General features: G+C 50.9%; 1 protein-coding gene across 7 annotated transcripts; it reads left to right on the forward strand.

Annotated features, from left to right (window-relative positions):
* Positions 1 to 1,509: 1,509 nt before the first annotated feature.
* Positions 1,510 to 15,111, forward strand: CCDC15 (coiled-coil domain containing 15). 7 transcript variants are annotated; one of them, XM_030290931.4, is made up of 11 exons: positions 1,510 to 1,654; positions 1,863 to 2,081; positions 3,641 to 3,790; positions 4,611 to 4,775; positions 5,508 to 5,585; positions 8,726 to 8,887; positions 9,949 to 10,068; positions 11,689 to 11,792; positions 13,694 to 13,864; positions 13,936 to 14,084; positions 14,716 to 15,111. In XM_030290931.4, exons 1-11 carry the CDS (start codon positions 1,649 to 1,651, stop codon positions 14,814 to 14,816), a joined length of 1,425 nt encoding a protein of 474 aa, XP_030146791.4. In that variant the 5' UTR covers positions 1,510 to 1,648; the 3' UTR covers positions 14,817 to 15,111. The 7 variants fall into 7 exon arrangements, with proteins under 7 accessions (XP_030146791.4, XP_030146793.4, XP_072774275.1 ...); XM_030290933.4 differs by having other exon boundaries at positions 14,758 to 15,111; XM_072918175.1 differs by lacking the exon at positions 1,510 to 1,654 and adding an exon at positions 2,671 to 2,818 and having other exon boundaries at positions 1,977 to 2,081.
* The last annotated feature ends 989 nt before the right edge of the window (positions 15,112 to 16,100 follow it).

Consider the following 16,100-nt stretch of genomic DNA (forward strand, 5'->3'; position numbering starts at 1 on the left):
TTTCTCAATAGAGCCCTGTGTCCTGGTGGCTTTCGCCTCCTCGGAGGCCTCGAGCTGACATTTATTTGAGGAAAAAATACTCAGATTTGCAATTTTTCCCCGGTTACAGACCCCCAATTCCAGGTTTTCCCAGTCCTTGGGACACACTTGGGGTGGGGGGAGCATCACCCCATCGAGCCCAGCTGAGGTTTGCCATCCCCTCCGCGGACAATCCAATGGGATTTGGGGCTCTGAACGCCCCATTCAGATAAACTGGGGTTTTCTTTAGGATGGGTATTTTGCAAAGCTGAACCCCCACCCCAAAAGAGCTCCCCCCGCTTTTTTATTTATTTTTTTTCCTCCCCTCTTCCCAGGCTCTAAAAGGAAGCCCGGTGGCATCCAGGCGTCATTCCAACTCCATGCCAATTAGCGCAAGTTCCCCGGGCACCGCTGAATAGGGCAGCGGGATGTGAGGCAGGATGCCCGGAGCCATTTCCCACCCCCCTCCCGAGCTCATCACCCCCGAGAGCCGCCGCCCACCCCCGGAGGACCCCTGCCCCCCAAAAGGGGTCGATGCCTCCGAGCATCTTGTCCCAGAGGAAGGGAGATGCTTTGGGGGAGACGTGTTATGGGGAGATGGTCGGAGGGGTTGGAGGATGCTACAGAAAGAGGCTTTGAGGGGGTTTTGGGGAGACATAAAGGGAGGCAGACTGGTGCTTTGGGGTCACACTATAGGGAGGTGCTTTGGGGGGCCTCTAGGGGGATGCTGTGTGGAGATGTGGTAAGGGGATACTCAGAGGGGTCGGGGATGCTGTGGGGAGACACCATAAGGATATTTGGGAGTGACTTGCACGGGGATGCTCTGTGTGGGGTGCTCCAGGGATGCTCAGGGGGCGGTTTCAGGGATGCTCTGTGTGGGGTGCTCCAGGGATGCTCAGGGGGATGCTCTGTGTGGGGTGCTCCAGGGATGCTCAGGGGGATGCTCTGTGTGGGGTGCTCCAGGGATGCTCAGGGGGGCAGTTTCAGGGATGATCTGTGTGGGGTGCTCCAGGGATGCTCAGGGGGGCAGTTTCAGGGATGATCTGTGTGGGGTGCTCCAGGATTGCTCAGGGGGATGCTCTGTGTGGGGTGCTCCAGGATTGCTCAGGGGGCAGTTTCAGGGATGCCCTGGACGGGGTGCTCCACGGATGCTCTGTGTGGGGTGCTCCAGGGATGCTCAAGGGGGGCAGTTTCAGGGATGCTCTGTGTGGTTTCAGGGATGCTCTGTGTGGCTCCAGGGATGCTCAGGGGGGCAGTTTCAGGGATGCTCTGTGTGGGGTGCTCCAGGGATGCTCAGGGGGGCAGTTTCAGGGATGCGCTGAGGCAGACACGGCTCCTCCACCCCTTTTCCACCGGAGAAGGAACTCCAAACAGGGATCTCAGAGCCCTGAGGGGCCGCGGCTGAGGGCGGATATGGCGGAGGGGGCGGGGCTTCAGGCGAGATGGGCGTGACCGGGACTCCCGGAGGCGTGGCCAGAGCCCCCAGGGGCGTGGCCAGAGCTCCCGGGGGCGTGGCCGGGGCGCGGCCGGCGGCGGAAGCGGCGCCAGGATTCAAAGCCGCGCTGAGGGCGGAAGCGGCGGTTGGTGCGGCCTGAGGGGCTCCGCCGCTCGGCGAGGGGAGTTACGGGCCATGAAGGTGCGGGGGCGTACGGGAGGATGGCCCCGAGGCCGCGGAGAGCGCCCGGGGGCGGGTGAGGGTGCACAGGGGGGTCTGCAGGGGGTGAGGAGGTGCTGGGGTGGAGGTGCCCGGTCCGAGCGGGGAGGGCCCCGCGGTGCCCCGCGGCTGAGGGCAGGGCGCGGGTTGGGGTGCCCGGGATCACCCTGAGCTCTCTGCCCGTCCGCAGGGCCGGGCCCGCGGCGCTGCCGGGGTGGGGCTCCCCCCCGAGCAGCAGCGCCGTGGGGCCGGGCAGCCCCCGGGGAAGGAGCAGCCGAGAGCCCCGCAGCGCACACGGCGAGCGCTGGCCGAGAGCAACCCGAGCAACCCGAGCAACCCGAGCAACCCGAGCGCGGCGCCCGCGACCGTCTGGGTGGAGAGTGCGCCCGGCCAGCAGAGCCCGGCCTTTGTGAGTGCACCGAGGGCACCATCTGCCGGGGCTTCTTGAACCCTTCCGTGTGATCTTTTTCACAGCCTGAGGGCAGCCAGGAACACGGCTCCTAAAAATAAAAACTTGTTTTAATGTGATTGACCAGGGGCAGAAGCCACTGTGGTATCCATGTAGTCTGGCCTCCCCTTTGCACAAGCCCTCAACATCTCTCTTTGATCCCCCTCCAATAAACTGTGTTTTTTGAGGAGAAATGCATCAAATTTAAACATCTGTCAGGTAGGGAACCTAGCCAGTGCTGCGTCTCACTTTTCCACACATCTCTAACAGTCAAGATTTTATTCTGCGTTGCTGATTAAAAAAAAAAAAAATAAGCCAAGTGTTTCAGTAGTAACGCTAATCTCCACTGTACCCCATTAGAAACACTTAAGGAAATCTTCATGCATGCTTATCTCAGGGATTTCTGTTTTGAGGGTTATTCTAAGAGGACTAAAAGTGCATTAAGTATTGCATGATGAGTTCAGTCCCCTGTAATTAATGTGTGAACATTATAGAAGCTCCTGCCCTTCCAAGATGATTTATTTCTGTATTGTAATTTAAATCCTGAAAGGTTGAGATAATTTATGGAAATCAATCATCTCCATAGTCCACCAGACTTCTGTCTTGGCACTATGAAACTTCTGGGGGAGCTGATTTTTTCCTGACAGCTTCAAGAAGCCTGGATGCTCCTGGGGACTCCCCATGTGAGGCTTCCAGAGGTGAATGAAGCTGCCCAGGGTTATCTGAGCTTATTTAATACACTTCTAATTAATCCGTGGTAAAGTCTCATGCATCAGAGTTGCTGCTGAGATGGGCAATGGGTGAGCTGGCATTGGGCTGTTCTCTGGAGCACTGTCTTGGTTTCATCCCTAACAATGTGCATTTCTCCTCATCTTGGAGTTTTGTTGGGCTGTGCTGACCCTGCTGTTCCACGTTCATCTTGGGCCTCACCCCATCCATCCCTCCCTCCCTCCCTTCAGTCTCTGGTTTCTCTTGCTGTGCTGGCAGCCAGGAGAGCAGTGCTGTTTTAATTTAAGCCATGGTGGTGTTGCTTGGCAGAACTGCGAAGAAAACAAAATGGGATTTTTGGGTTTTTCAGGTCGTTGCTCTTAATCTTTCACTTCAGATGGTAAAGACATTCGGAAGCAGTGCTGTGCTCTGTGAACTGCTTCCCTGATGTGCTTCCAGCCTTGCAGAACAATACCAGGATGAGGGGCTGGCCTGTTCCTTTTGCATCCAGGTTTTGGATAGCTGAGCATCCTTTAATGGGAGCAGGAGCTGGGAGATGCTCTGAGAATCTCCTTTTTCTTTCCTTCCCTGTGTGTTGCAGAGAGGCAAAGGCAGAGGTGTGCATGCTCTGTATCTCTAGTCAGACTCAACCCAGCCCATAATAACCCAGTAGATATTGTCCAAGTTGTTATTCCAGGTATTTTGAAACAAAACATGAAGTTTGCTCTGGGAAAAGGGAATCCAGGGACACAGGCTGCTCTAATGCTGCAGTGTAGCAAAACCCTGGTGAAATCTGCTTCTACCTCTGCCAGGCTTCAGCACTGCGGGTGGAGGAGGAGCTGAAGGAGCAGCAGCAGAAGAAGGCAGCCAGCCTGAGGAGATTCCAGGACGAGGTGAGGCAGCGGGTGAACCGGCAGGTCAGGCTGCGCCAGAGGCTGGAGCTGCAGAAGGCCTATGAAGCAGTAAGTGAGGCTCTGTCAGGAGAAACTCCTCCAAACCCAACATAAATTGGGAAAAATCCAAACACTGGAGCTTAAGTCAGCACCTTAAGTCAAGGTGTTAATGAGGAAAAAGGAGAAAATCTGAGGTTTCAGACCCTGTGGTGGCAAGCAGTGTCCCAGGCTGGGTCAGTGTGGTGCTTTGGTTGGTGCTGGAGATGCTTTGAAGCCTCCCCAGGGAAAGGTTACTGGCTCCCTGAGGCAACAGCAGAACAGAGTTCTGAAGCTCTCTGTGGAATTGCCTGCAGTTAAAAATCATCCAGGCAGGAGTTGGGAATGATGTGGATGTGTCCTGGCTGCCTTTGAAGCAAAGCAGCTTTTCTGCTGTTTCTTTTCCGATCCCTTTTCCAGAGCAGCCAAGTCGTTTTCAAACAACACTTTCCCTCTGTCTCCACATTCCCTTTTCTCCCCCATGGGCTTGTTTTGGATTATCCTTTGAATATATTTAATTCTTTCTATTCTCAAACAAGTGCTGGGGAGGCTTGCCAGGATCTGGCTGTGGCAGAAAAGAGAATGCACTGAACATGTCACCAGCTTTGGCCACCCTTGGGGTGTTTGGGCTGTTTCCATGGCTGGCTAGGGATGTCCTCATGTAACTCTGCCAGCTCCAAGCAGGAAGCCCGCAAATGCCCTCAGCCCCAAAGAACCTGATGATTCTTTGTGTTCTCAGCACAGAGAGCCAAAACCTCCCTCCCCAGAAATTTCACCTAGGGGTGTTGAAATGTCACCACGCTGACATCTTGCTGGGTCATGGTTGGAGATCCCTCTGGCTTTTTCCTGGCAGGCAGAGAGGGAGAGCTGTGCTGCTGTGCAGTACTCCAACTCGTGGAAGAGCACGTGCCTGTTCCAGAGTCTCCCTGCTCCCATCATCTGTGCACCCAGTGCTGGCTCTGGCCCAGCCCAGCCAGAAGAGGAGCATGGGGAGCCATTCCAGCAGCGAGCTGCCAAGGTGAGCCCTGCCCCTCCTGTGCTTCCACTGCTGCTTCAGCATTTGGATCCTCAGTGTTTGAAGTGGGGAAAGGGCCATGTTTTCTTTTTTTTCTACAGCACATCCCTAGTATTTGGGTTTGGAAACTGGATGAAACGTTAGCTCACACTGTCACCCTGAACGTTGTGGTGCTCCTCAGAGCATCCAGCTGGGTGTCTGTCCCAGATGCTGTGGCTGGACTGGCCTGGCTGCTGGCAGGCACGGTGTTTTCCCAGCCGTGTCCTGGCACAGAGGTGGCACTAGGTGGTGCCACCTCATTGCAGCTTGTTCCGTGCAGCCCAAAATCTGGAAAAACCTGCCTTCAGGACTGTTTAAGCTTTTTTTTTTTTTTTTTTAAATAGTGATGTTTATGGTGCATTTGGTGGTTTAGAGAGCCTGTGCACTCACCTAGGAGCTGGAGTTATTCCAGTTGGAGCACCATGGGATGCATTCCAGTTGAAGTACCTTGGGGTGGAAAATCACTTCTGGCTGGATACCAAGCAAGAAAACTTGGGATCTGGCATCTCAGCAACATATTTTGGGAGCAGATGAGTTGCCTGGATCAGAATTTCGGTACCTTGGGGCAGCTCTGAGAGACCCTGACTGTTTGTTGAGTTGTGCTGCCTTGACTGAGTATCTTGCCTGGAGCAGGCTGACTGGGAGCTGTCTCCATGCAGCTGAAGTTGTGTTTCCTTTGCCTCTCTCTGGGCTCAGCTCAGCAGGGCTGTGCAGCAGGTTCGGAGCAGGCTGGCCTCCCGCAGGATCCTGTCCCCCGGCGCCTGCAGGCAGGAGGTGAGTGAGGGCTGGCTGGGCTGAGGGCAGAGAAATCACCTTGCAAAGTGCTTGGCAAGGGTTGGCTCTAATTAGCAAATCCAAAACATAATTCAGGAAGTTTCTCCAGCAGGACTGAAATAAACTGTGCTTTCCTGAGACAGCTTGTGGGTAACCCATTTCAGAGAAGGCAGCAGGATAAAGTGTGTGGAAACATCTCTGAGATGAACTCAAGAATGCAAAATAGACTTTCAAAGGTTGAGATTGTGATCTGGGTATCTGGGAGGAATGTGATGACAAGCCCTCCCTTCAGGTGCCTTTATTTCTTCAAACCTCGACAACTCTTTCCATTGCATCAATTGCTTGTTTTGTGTGGGTGGCAAAGATCTGGAGGGTTTTTCCTCTCCCGGGGCTGGCTTCTGGTAGAGAAGGGTTGGCATGCAGCTGCTTTCCTCAAAGCAGTGCATGGAAGGAGGTCAGTCCCACCTTTTGTTCTGCTGAATTTCATCCTGCTTTTGCTCCTTCAGTTCTTGAGACCCCTTTTGTGTTGTAGCTGTTTTCTCGGTCTCTATGCCAAGACCTTTCATGATCTGCTGTACTTTGGAGAACACCAGGTGCAGCCCAGCCTGGTGTTTTGACTTATTGCCTCTGGACCCAGTTTCCTGCCCATCCTGTAAATCTTCATTCCCTTCTCTTTCTCAGGTTCACCAAAGGTGAAATAGATCTTTGCTGATTATCTAGAAACTACCCTTTATAAAAGGGCTGCTCTGGCTCTTCTTCTTTGTACTCTTGGATTTCTGATGAAGTCAGTCAGCTCTGCAAATAGGAGTCAGCAAAACACAATAATTATGGGTCTCAAAAACCTTGTTACCTGTTTCCAACAGCAAACATCCTTCTTGTTTGAGCTACTAACGCATTCAGTGAGATAAGTTGATTTATGACCTCACATAAATAATAAAGGCACTGCCTAGGTGAGCCAGAGGGTTACAGGAGATCCGTGGGAGTCCTGAGCTAGTCATCCACAGCAGTGAGAAACACAGGCAGGAGTTTGGGACCATCCTCCCATCCCAGCCTCACTGCACCTACAGTTAATCTACATAAGGAAGTTTAACAGCTTCCCTGATTTATTCTGGGAAGACTATATGGATTTATTGCATTGTTCTGTTTTATTACTCCATGATATATGAGGAGAAAAAAGCTCCCATATTAATCTAAATCTCTCCCTGCATGAAGGTTTGGCATGTTCCCAGCCTGGCAGGACAGCAACGTGTTCCCTTCTCTTCAGGTGCAAAAGGCTGCCACAGACAGAGCCATGGACCCAACCCCCTTGGTAGTGCTGCCTCTGCTTTGGTGCTCCCTGGATCTCCTTGTGCTTTGTATTCCAGCCCATTTGTTTGGTTTTATCCCAAGGGTTTTTCACCTAATACTTCAACAAAGCAAGTGGGGTCAGTAGCTTAATCAAGATGCTTCTTTCTTCCTTCATCCAGGCTGATAATGAAATCAAAGAGCAGAGCCCACCTAGTTCTTACCCTATTTCTGTGCAGTGAACTCCTGAGACCAAATCTGGGCCATGTTTTTAATCAGTTTTGTGCATCCCACATCAGACTTTCATCTATCAGGTTTTGCTTTACCCCGGTGTTGAATTAGGCCAAGTCAAGAGCTCAGCTGAACCCCAGAGTCTCTTGCTGCGCTTTGCCTGAGGCCTCTTCCTTCTATTGTAGGAGACATTCAGTTTATCCTGGCCTGACTCTTGACAAATTTATGCTGCTTGCTGCTTATCTTGTTTTCTTGTGGCTTACAGATAGTTTGCAAGGTGATTTCCTCTTGTTTTTACAAAAGTCACAGTTAAACTCTCGAAGCTAAAATCTTCTGTTTGGTATTTCCTTTTCCTTTCCTTTAAATAAAGAAAGGCACTCCTTGTGTCCTTTTCTGATAATTTGGACCACAGATTTCAGGGAGCTTTGCACCTTAGCTGTCACTCCTGGCAGCAGCACAGGGGAGGTCCATCCTCTTTAAAAGCGTCAGTTTTAGGAATAACCTGACATTTTCCTCCCAATAATAGTCCTGGCATTTTTCTCCCTGCTGCTGCTAACTCAAAGCAAGTCTTTGGCTGAAATATTTTTTCCTCCTCAGTCATGTTTTCTGCGTTTTTCTTCTTCTTTTTCCTTTCTCCCTGTAAAGTATTGCATTCCCTGTGATAATAATCCATGTTCCTAAGATTGCTGCTCTTTCTCTCCCTGCAAGATTCCTTTTCAGGTTAAAAGCATCCAAGGAGTTAATTGCCTGCTTTCCCAAGCAGATACCAGAGTGGTAATTGCCTGGAGATGACCTGTCCAGTGTTCCAGCTCATCCTGTTACTGAGTCTTTGCCTTCAGGCTTTGGTGGACTGCTGTAGCTCCCCATCATGGCAGCACCCGAATTCTCATCCCCAGTGTCTCATTCCACCAAGTTGGTGTTGTTTTTCCACTGTGTCATGTGTTTCTACCTTCAATGCTCCAGAGCAACTTCTAAAGCAGTAACCCTTCTCCTCTGTTTCCTTATCCTTACCAAAGCAGCTATTCTGTTTCTATCATAATGGGGTTATCAAGGAATTCTTGGTATCACCTGTTCTCCCACTAATCCATCCTTTCCCTCTGTCAGCAGTCCTGTGCATCTCTTTCCACCATGCTGAAGGAAAAAAAGAAAGCAAGGGGAAAAAAAATTATCCTGGCTTCAAGCTTGCTTCTGGCATTTTAATTCTTTATTTTGTAGGAAACAATCTGCTGCCTCTCAAAATATTGTGGATTGCCACTGGGGAGCCTGCCCACTTCCCATCTGAAGGAGTGTACTCCATACTCGGTGTCACTCAGAGATTCCAGCTCCTTGTCACTGTGAAAGAGTGCCTGGAGAGGTTTTTGCCTTGCCTTCCCTTCACCCCACGTCTGTCCCACTGCTCCTGCAGTTGGGGGAGGGCCCAGTCACAGTCACCCTGCTACATTCCTGTTTCCCAGCTCTGGTGACCCGTGGTGCAGCGGAACACATGGTGCTGCCAGATCACATCCAAGTGACAGCACACACAGCCTCCTGTGTGTTAAAGCTGCTCCAAGGGTGTTCCGTTTTCCCTTGGCACCAAAGCAGCCAGATTCAATTCCATCTTTACACCCATGTCCTCCCTTCTCCAGGAACCAGACCCTTGCCCTGCAGCTGCAGTGCCCATGGAGGAGAGTGAGGAGCTGCTGCTGGCAGGACACCACGATCTGCCTGCTGAGCTGCTGGAGCAGGCCACAGCCACACGTGGCACTGGGCAGGATGATGGCTTCTACATCAAAATTGAGTTTGAAAAAGTAAGACTCATGCAAAGTTGGTCTTGAGTGGTTTGGATCATGGATTTCTTTTGGTGTCTCTGGGTGAGGCTGCTCTTGGAGTAGAGCAGTTGCTCCCTCAGGCCTGCTGAACTCTTAAGCCCACCATCTTCAAAGCGGGTTTGGGGGCAGTACTGGAGCTCAGTGAGGTTGGCACTGCCATTCCCTGCTTTCATGGCCTTGGATTCCTGCCTGCTTGTGATGCCACTTGGCAGCTGCCTAGGTGAAAGCTGAAACCAGGGCATGCAGTCACATCATGCCCAGAGCCATGCTCAGAGCACACCAAAAGACCCAAGTGTGGAAGAGATCAAAAGAGATCAAATCAGAAAACTTGAAAAGTGGGGGGGAAAAGCCAACAAAAAACCCAACTTTGTATCAGGTGAAGGAGATGGCTGTGGCAGTGCTGGTGCCTGAGGCTGGCAGGCCCTGCCCTAGGAGGGGTTGAGGAGGGCTTGATGTACTTATCCTTCCTCTTTTGTTTTCAGGCAGCTGTTTTTGAGCATTTGGGGGGTGGAAATGGTTCATCCTGATTACCTGGGGTGGTTGGCAAAGGCTTTATGGCTGTGGCAGTGTGTGCCCAGCCTTGGCTGGGGATTAGTCCAGCTTGGAGCAGAAATACTGGCTGGGCAGATAGGGACACAGCAGAAGTTTATGCTGAGGGCTACACTGAAGTTTTGGGAGATGTTGGCTGTGTAATTCCCCTTACATTTAGTTACTTTTTTTCACACTTCAAGAAGTTCACAATAGAAGTTTGGGATGGGGAGATGTGCATCCATATTTAAACCAGAACCCTCCTCCAAGGGTATCTTTAGAGGTGTTTTGACAAAGCTTTGGTGCTCAGACTCCCATATTGAGATGTGGCACATCTCTCCTGTTCATGGCCAACCTGTACCCCAGATAAAACCCATTTCCAAGGTGGGTTATCTTGCTGAGGTCTGGAGGGATCACACAGCGGCCCTGCTTTCAGTGAAGAGCATTTTGCTGGGGGAGGATGAGAAAGAGCTGTGGTGATGCTGATGCTGCTCCTTTCCATTGTCTCTCAGGTCTGTGATGGGTCGCTGAAGGTCTCCAGCCTGCCTGGGCCTCCTGGGAGGCCACAAAGTGAATTCCAACCTCCCCTCAAACTCTGGGCTGGTGTTGACCAAGAGGAAACCAGGAAGCAGGTCTGTCCAGGGGACCCAAGCCCTTGTGGTTCTGTTTAAAAGAGATTGGGTGTTAGGAATGCTGCTGGCTCTAATAAAAAACCTCAGAGGAGCTTTGATGTATGAAACCCCTACGGGGTTTAGTTTGTGGCTTTTGGTCTCAGGTCTTGGGCAAAGCTACCAGGTTATTTTTTAAAATCTGTTGTGACTAAATGCAACTGTTACCTACTCCTCCTACAAAATCTGGGATCTCAAAACACCAGAAATTTGAAGGAGAAACAGGCTTCTTTCATGCTGCCTGGCAAAACCAAGGGGTGATTGCTGTAGCTGCAAGGAGCCCCAGAAGCTGCCAAAAATGCTTAAAAAAACCTCCAAGAACAAAGCCAACTTTATCTTGTTTAAATACAAGGCTGGAATATAAAGGCTTCTTTGCTTTTGGGAATAGCCTCAAGCTCAGCCTGCAGGCCAAGTGGATGATTTCACAGTGAGGGTTTACAGCCTGTGTCCTGGACAGTTTGGACAGTTTGGCTCATGCTAATCTGAGTGATACAGAGTGATGATGTTTCTCTTGGATGCCTAAAGCCAGTGACTTTGATTTTCCTGCTTCCTCCTGCCATGAAGAGGAAAATTTCTCTCTCCTTTCGTCACCTTTCTTGCAGTTTGCAGTGTAAAATTATGAACAATTTGCATGTTTTTTGTTTCTTGCAAGTGTTTTCCAACCAACTGATCCCAAATATGGTTGTGGTTTCTTGCCAGTGTGACAACAGCTGGGGCTTCTCAGGATCCTTCTCCTAACCCTGCTATTCCCTTTCCTCTTGCTTTTAATCTCCTTGGCTCTGATCCATCCAAGATAACTAGTTTTGCAGCACTCTCCTCTGCCCGGGTTTTTTCCATCCAGTATTCTTCACTGGCAGCCTGGTGATCTCTTCTCCTCCTCCTTTATCTCCAGCTGTGCTGAGCTCTCTCCACTGAGTGAGGTGGACAAACTGAGCCCAAAGGTTTTGGCATTCTTGGGGAAAAATCTGCATTAAATTTTTGGGAGTCATGGAGCTCAAACTGTTTCTGTACCCCACAGCAGGAGGGCTTTTGATGTGAGCTTTAGCCAGGAGGTTTCCCTGCCCTTGCTGCATCAGTGGGATCAGCCAAAGCCCAGACATTAAACCCTCAGTATCCATATGGGAGTTCTTCCTGCAGGGCCCCTGGATTTGTCTCAGCAATGGTTTTGCCACTTAGGGGCTCTCCTGCATGTAGAGAATCCAGATTGGTGTTACATGTTCATCTTTTGGAGGAGATGCAGGGTTCCAGTGCACTGCAGATCCAGGTGGCTCCAAATTCAAGCAGGGCTGAAGTTGAAACTGGCTGAATTTAGGAATTTGCCAGGTGGCAGAGCTGCCATCCATAGGCAGTGTCAGTGGAGGGATGCAGGTACAAAGCTCTCCAGTGCTTTGACATGACTTGGTCTTTCCGACCTTGCTGCCATCTCTGCAGCTTCCCAGTGCTGGGTCATGCTCACACAGAGATGTTGAGGCTCTTTTGGGGAAAGAGCAAGGTTCCACCTTCCAGAAATCAAGCTGAGCACTGATATCACTTGACATTTATCCCAGGCACCCTTCCCAAATGTCCTTCTCTTGTTCTCCGAAGCGGCAGAGCGAGTTCCTGCGGCGCCGGCGCCTCTTCATGGCCCTGGAGCGGGAGCGAGTGAGGGAACACCAGTGGCAGCAGAAGAGGCAGCAGAGAGTTGCCCAGTGAGTCCGTGCAGGTGCTGGGGTCACCTCCTCCATCAGGGTCCTTCTGAAGGTTGGAAGAGTCTTGTGAGTTTGTCTCCCTGGGGTGAGAAGAGTCTTGTGAGTTTGTCTCCCTGTTTGTAACCCCCCTGGGGTGGGATTCACACAGCCAACCCCCAGCACACACCCTTGGGCCACGTTGAGTCCTTTAGCACTTCTCTACTTAGTTTTGAAGTCCCTGTGCAGCTTGTTTAGGAACCTGGAGCCAAATCATGGGGCTGGGAGAGATGCAACTACCCAAACCATGACTCTGGGAACTTAAGCCTGTGTTTAGAAACTTTGGGGTGAGGTTACCTTGTTGTGCTGAGCTGTGACCATCCCTGGCATTTTTAATATCAGACCCTTCCCCTCAATGGCCATAAAAACTTATACAATGTAATAAAATATTTTACAGGCATTTGTTCCAGAGTTGAACACTTGGTATCTGTGTAGAAGTATCGGCTGTGGTGGAATTTTCTCAGCTTCTCCTGTGAAGGGGTTCACTAAGGAGAAGCTCTGCAAATTAGAAGCTCTTCAAATTCACAGCAAAATAGGAAAGGTCCTCTAATTTTTGTTTTTTCCCTGGCTTTCCTTTGAATGAACTGACCTAAATCTGACCATTCTGGCTCTTCTGTGATCAGGCTTTGGGGGAGTGGGACAGGCACCACAGGGCAGGATTTCATGGCCGTTTTTTGGGAAAAAACTGCCAATCTAAAGCAGTGCTCCTTGAGCCACATCCTGACATTCCAGCAGCACTTGGGAGCTTAGGAGAGCTTGACCTGCTCTGTGAATGCTGGCAAGGCCCCAGGGATTCCTGGGGCAATACTTTTTTTACTATTGTTTTTTCATTTAAGTGTGGTCAGAGGGGAGCTGGGTTTGTAATTATGGGATATAAAGCCCCAAGGTGGCCTTGGCCTCACTTTCTGGAGTGGATTTATAGTGCTGTACTTAAGGTTCTACATTTCATTTAAAAAACATTTCCAATTTTATAACTCAACCAGTGAAGGTTGACTTCAGCAGTTTTTGAATGTAAAGATTTGACTCCCTACATGAAGTAAGGTCTGAAATGTCTTGTCCTGGCTTCTTCCCAGCCTTGATTTTGGTTTTAATGCCCCCTGGCAAGGAGTGGCATGGGACACTTGTTGCATTTGGGAATAAAATGTCACTTTGGTGTAAAGTCTTTGTGCTTTGCAATTGCTGCTTGTCAGGGGAATGTGTGTTGTGTTTGGTGGAAATGACACAACCCAGGTTGTTCCAGGTACCACTAAAGGGCTGGAGGGCCGTGTAGGTGCAAGGGAGACTGAGGAAATAGAGCAAAACTTGGTTAAAAGTACATCTTAAAGCCTGTTTTGGAGTAAAGGTGGGATCCTTGGAATTTCTCTGCTGTACCCAACCCTGTCATGCTTCCCTGTCCTGGAAGGTGCTTAGAGAAGGATCCAAGCTGCCTCATAGTCAGAAACAATGGGAAGTGGGGCAGCTGGGAAGCCAAGGTGTTGGTCTTTTCTGGGGGGGTATTAAAGAGCCCAGCCTACATGCTTTAAGGACAGAAGTGCAGCTTTGGGGAGCTGTGGGTGGCAGGAGCATGTGTGGATGTCATGCAGGAAGGAGCTGGAAGTCCAGAATGGTGAGAAAACAGGCGGGCAGGAAGATTTTGAGGGCAGGAAAGCATTCACAGGCGGGTGTTGACATATGGGGGGAAGAATGGAGTCTCGGGAAGCTTTTTTGACCATTCTATGTTTAAAGCAAATATATTTGTTTATATGAATTTATATTTAATGCCTTTGACAGCAGCAGCATCACCCAGATTCCTGTGCCCTGACCTCACGGGCAGGGATGGAGGTGGGGATGGGAAGTTCCCTCTCTAAGCATGTGTGTTCCTGCAGGATTAAGAGGCAGAAGGAGAATCAGCGCCGGGCGGAGGAGCAGAAGATGCGAGACATGGCTGAGCAGCGAGAGCCCTCCCCAGGAGAGGGAACCTGGGAAGCTCTGGCCCAGCTCCAGCTGGAGGAGAGGAGAGTGAGGGACAGACAGCAGCGGAATAAGGAGCGTGTGAGGTACAGCCAGCCTGAGCTTGTCGTGCAGAGCCAGGTGTCACTGCCAGATGTGAATGTTTGATCCCTTGCAGGTATGTTGAAGCTCTGAGAGCCCAGATGAGGGAGAAAGTCAAGCTCTGTAACATCGACTTGCCCCCACTGTGTTCCTGTGGGTCTGATTTCTGGGATTCCCACCCGGATACCTGTGCAAATAACTGCATCTTCTACAGAAATCACAAAGGTAGGAGCTCCTGCTTTCAGAGAGGAGACCCCTGGGCCTGATCAAACCAGGATAGGTGTTTCCATGCTCCTGGGCTGCTGTGCAGGGATGTTCCTCCAAATATGCTCTGGAGAGGGCAAGTCAAGGGCTTTACTTGAGTTAACTAGGGAGTGTGGTGGCATCCTCAGCAAGGCACCAGCCCCTACAATGTGTTAAATTACACAGCTGTGACACAGCCACATGTGGTTATGGACACAGCCATGAGGAAGCATCTCATTAGGGACATAGATAAATGCTGAACCTTCTGCCAGGAGGATGCACAAAGGTGTGGAAATGGCCTTCCTTAAGTGATGGAGGGCTCTGACCTCGAGCACAGCTTGGGAAAATTCCTGTCTGGGCAACTGGGAGTTATCTGGAAGGGAAGATAAAGACATTTGGGTTCACAAAATAATCTTTGGCTTGTGTATTGATTTATGTTCGAGAGTTTGCAGAGTATGCAAATGGGTATGTGGAAAGTACAGACATGTCGATTTACCTTAAACCCCAATCGTTGTCTCTCTGCTCTGGTGAAAGGCTAGAGCCAAGCCCAGTTTCGGGCCATAAGTGCAACGCTCGTGTCCTGATAGTGTCTGTGTGTCCCTGTCCCGCTCAGCCTACAGCCAGGCTCTGCACTCAGCCATCTCCTCCTGTGCAGCCACACGCTCCCTGCAGGACTTGGCTGCTCTCTGTGCTCGCTCGGGGAAGCGTCTGTGACCGAGGCAGCTCCGTGTCCCAGCGACTGGGGTCAGCGGGGAGTGGGGCTGTGTGTGTCCTGCTGCCCCTCCACGCCACTGCCAGGCCGCTGTCACCTTTGCTCCGTGTGCTCCGTTTGTGCTGTGCCTCTCCCACTCTGCCCCAGGTGTGCAGCTGGCCGGGGCGATGGTCGAGGTGAAGGAGGCAATTGCTCCGTGGGGTTGGTTTATGGCAGGTACTTGCATTCCAGTAGCTGACTATTGACTACATATTTTTATTGACAAATCATTATTGTGGAATAAACTGCTTTCAAGTATTGTTTGTCTCATTTGAAGTGTGAAAGGAGGAGAAATGAGGTGCCTGGGGTCAGTATCTCTTAGGGGAGGATTTCTAAGCTTTCCCTGCTCCCTTCTCTCCCTTTTCCTAGGGCTTCTGCCAGCCCCTGCCACTTGGATCACCTTCCAGAGCCAGGAAGGGAATGTATTGTTCCGTCCTTTTCTTTGTGAGGATCTCTTTTCCAGTAACACCCACACAGCTTTGTACCTGACCCATGCTCCCATAGCCTCTACTTTGCTCCTGAAAGGAAGGAGCACTTTTCTAGTAAAAAAATCTACAGGAGTGACTGAAGCAAGATGGGTTTTCCCAGAGCTGCCTGGGGTGAGGTAATAACGTGGTTCTGGGCAGAGGTTACTCCATTCCCTGTCATTAATATTTACTCCTTGCTGTCCCCCCTCTCCAATATTAACCATGGCAGGAAGGATGGGTGGCCGAGCGTGCCGGATCATTTCTTTTCCCTGTTCCAATCCCACTGGGCACAAAGCAAACCCACCTCCGGTGCAGAGGTGGCACAGAGGTACAGAGCCAGGGTCTGCTCCTCGCTTCCCCTTGGAGAATCATTCACTGAGGGATCTGTGGTGGCTAATGCTGTTTATTAACAGCTGCTTGCGTCAGGGCGGCAGCCCTAATTCAGGGTGTTGGAGTGGGTTTGGAAAGGGCAGGATCTGCCCCGTGAGGGGGCAAGGAAGCAAAGGGCTAAAGCTGTAAATGGATTTCTAATAACTGATTTCAGCTCTAGGGCGGCTGAGGACAAGCACTTCCTTGGCAAGTCCCCAAGGAACTTGCTCAGGCCCTGGGGACCTCTGTTCCTGCCTCTGGAGTGATCCCCAAAGGGGGTGTGGGCTGATATGGGGCTTAGTTAAAGGAATAAATACAGCTGTGCTGCTCCTCATCCTCAATCTGCCCCTAGCAAGATAAGTGGGATACTTTGAAAGGGGGTGGGGGAAGAGAAGGACTCCCGACATCCCT

This window comes from Taeniopygia guttata, chromosome 24, assembly GCF_048771995.1.
Source record: "Taeniopygia guttata chromosome 24, bTaeGut7.mat, whole genome shotgun sequence".
Classification (NCBI taxonomy): Eukaryota; Metazoa; Chordata; class Aves; order Passeriformes; family Estrildidae; genus Taeniopygia; species Taeniopygia guttata.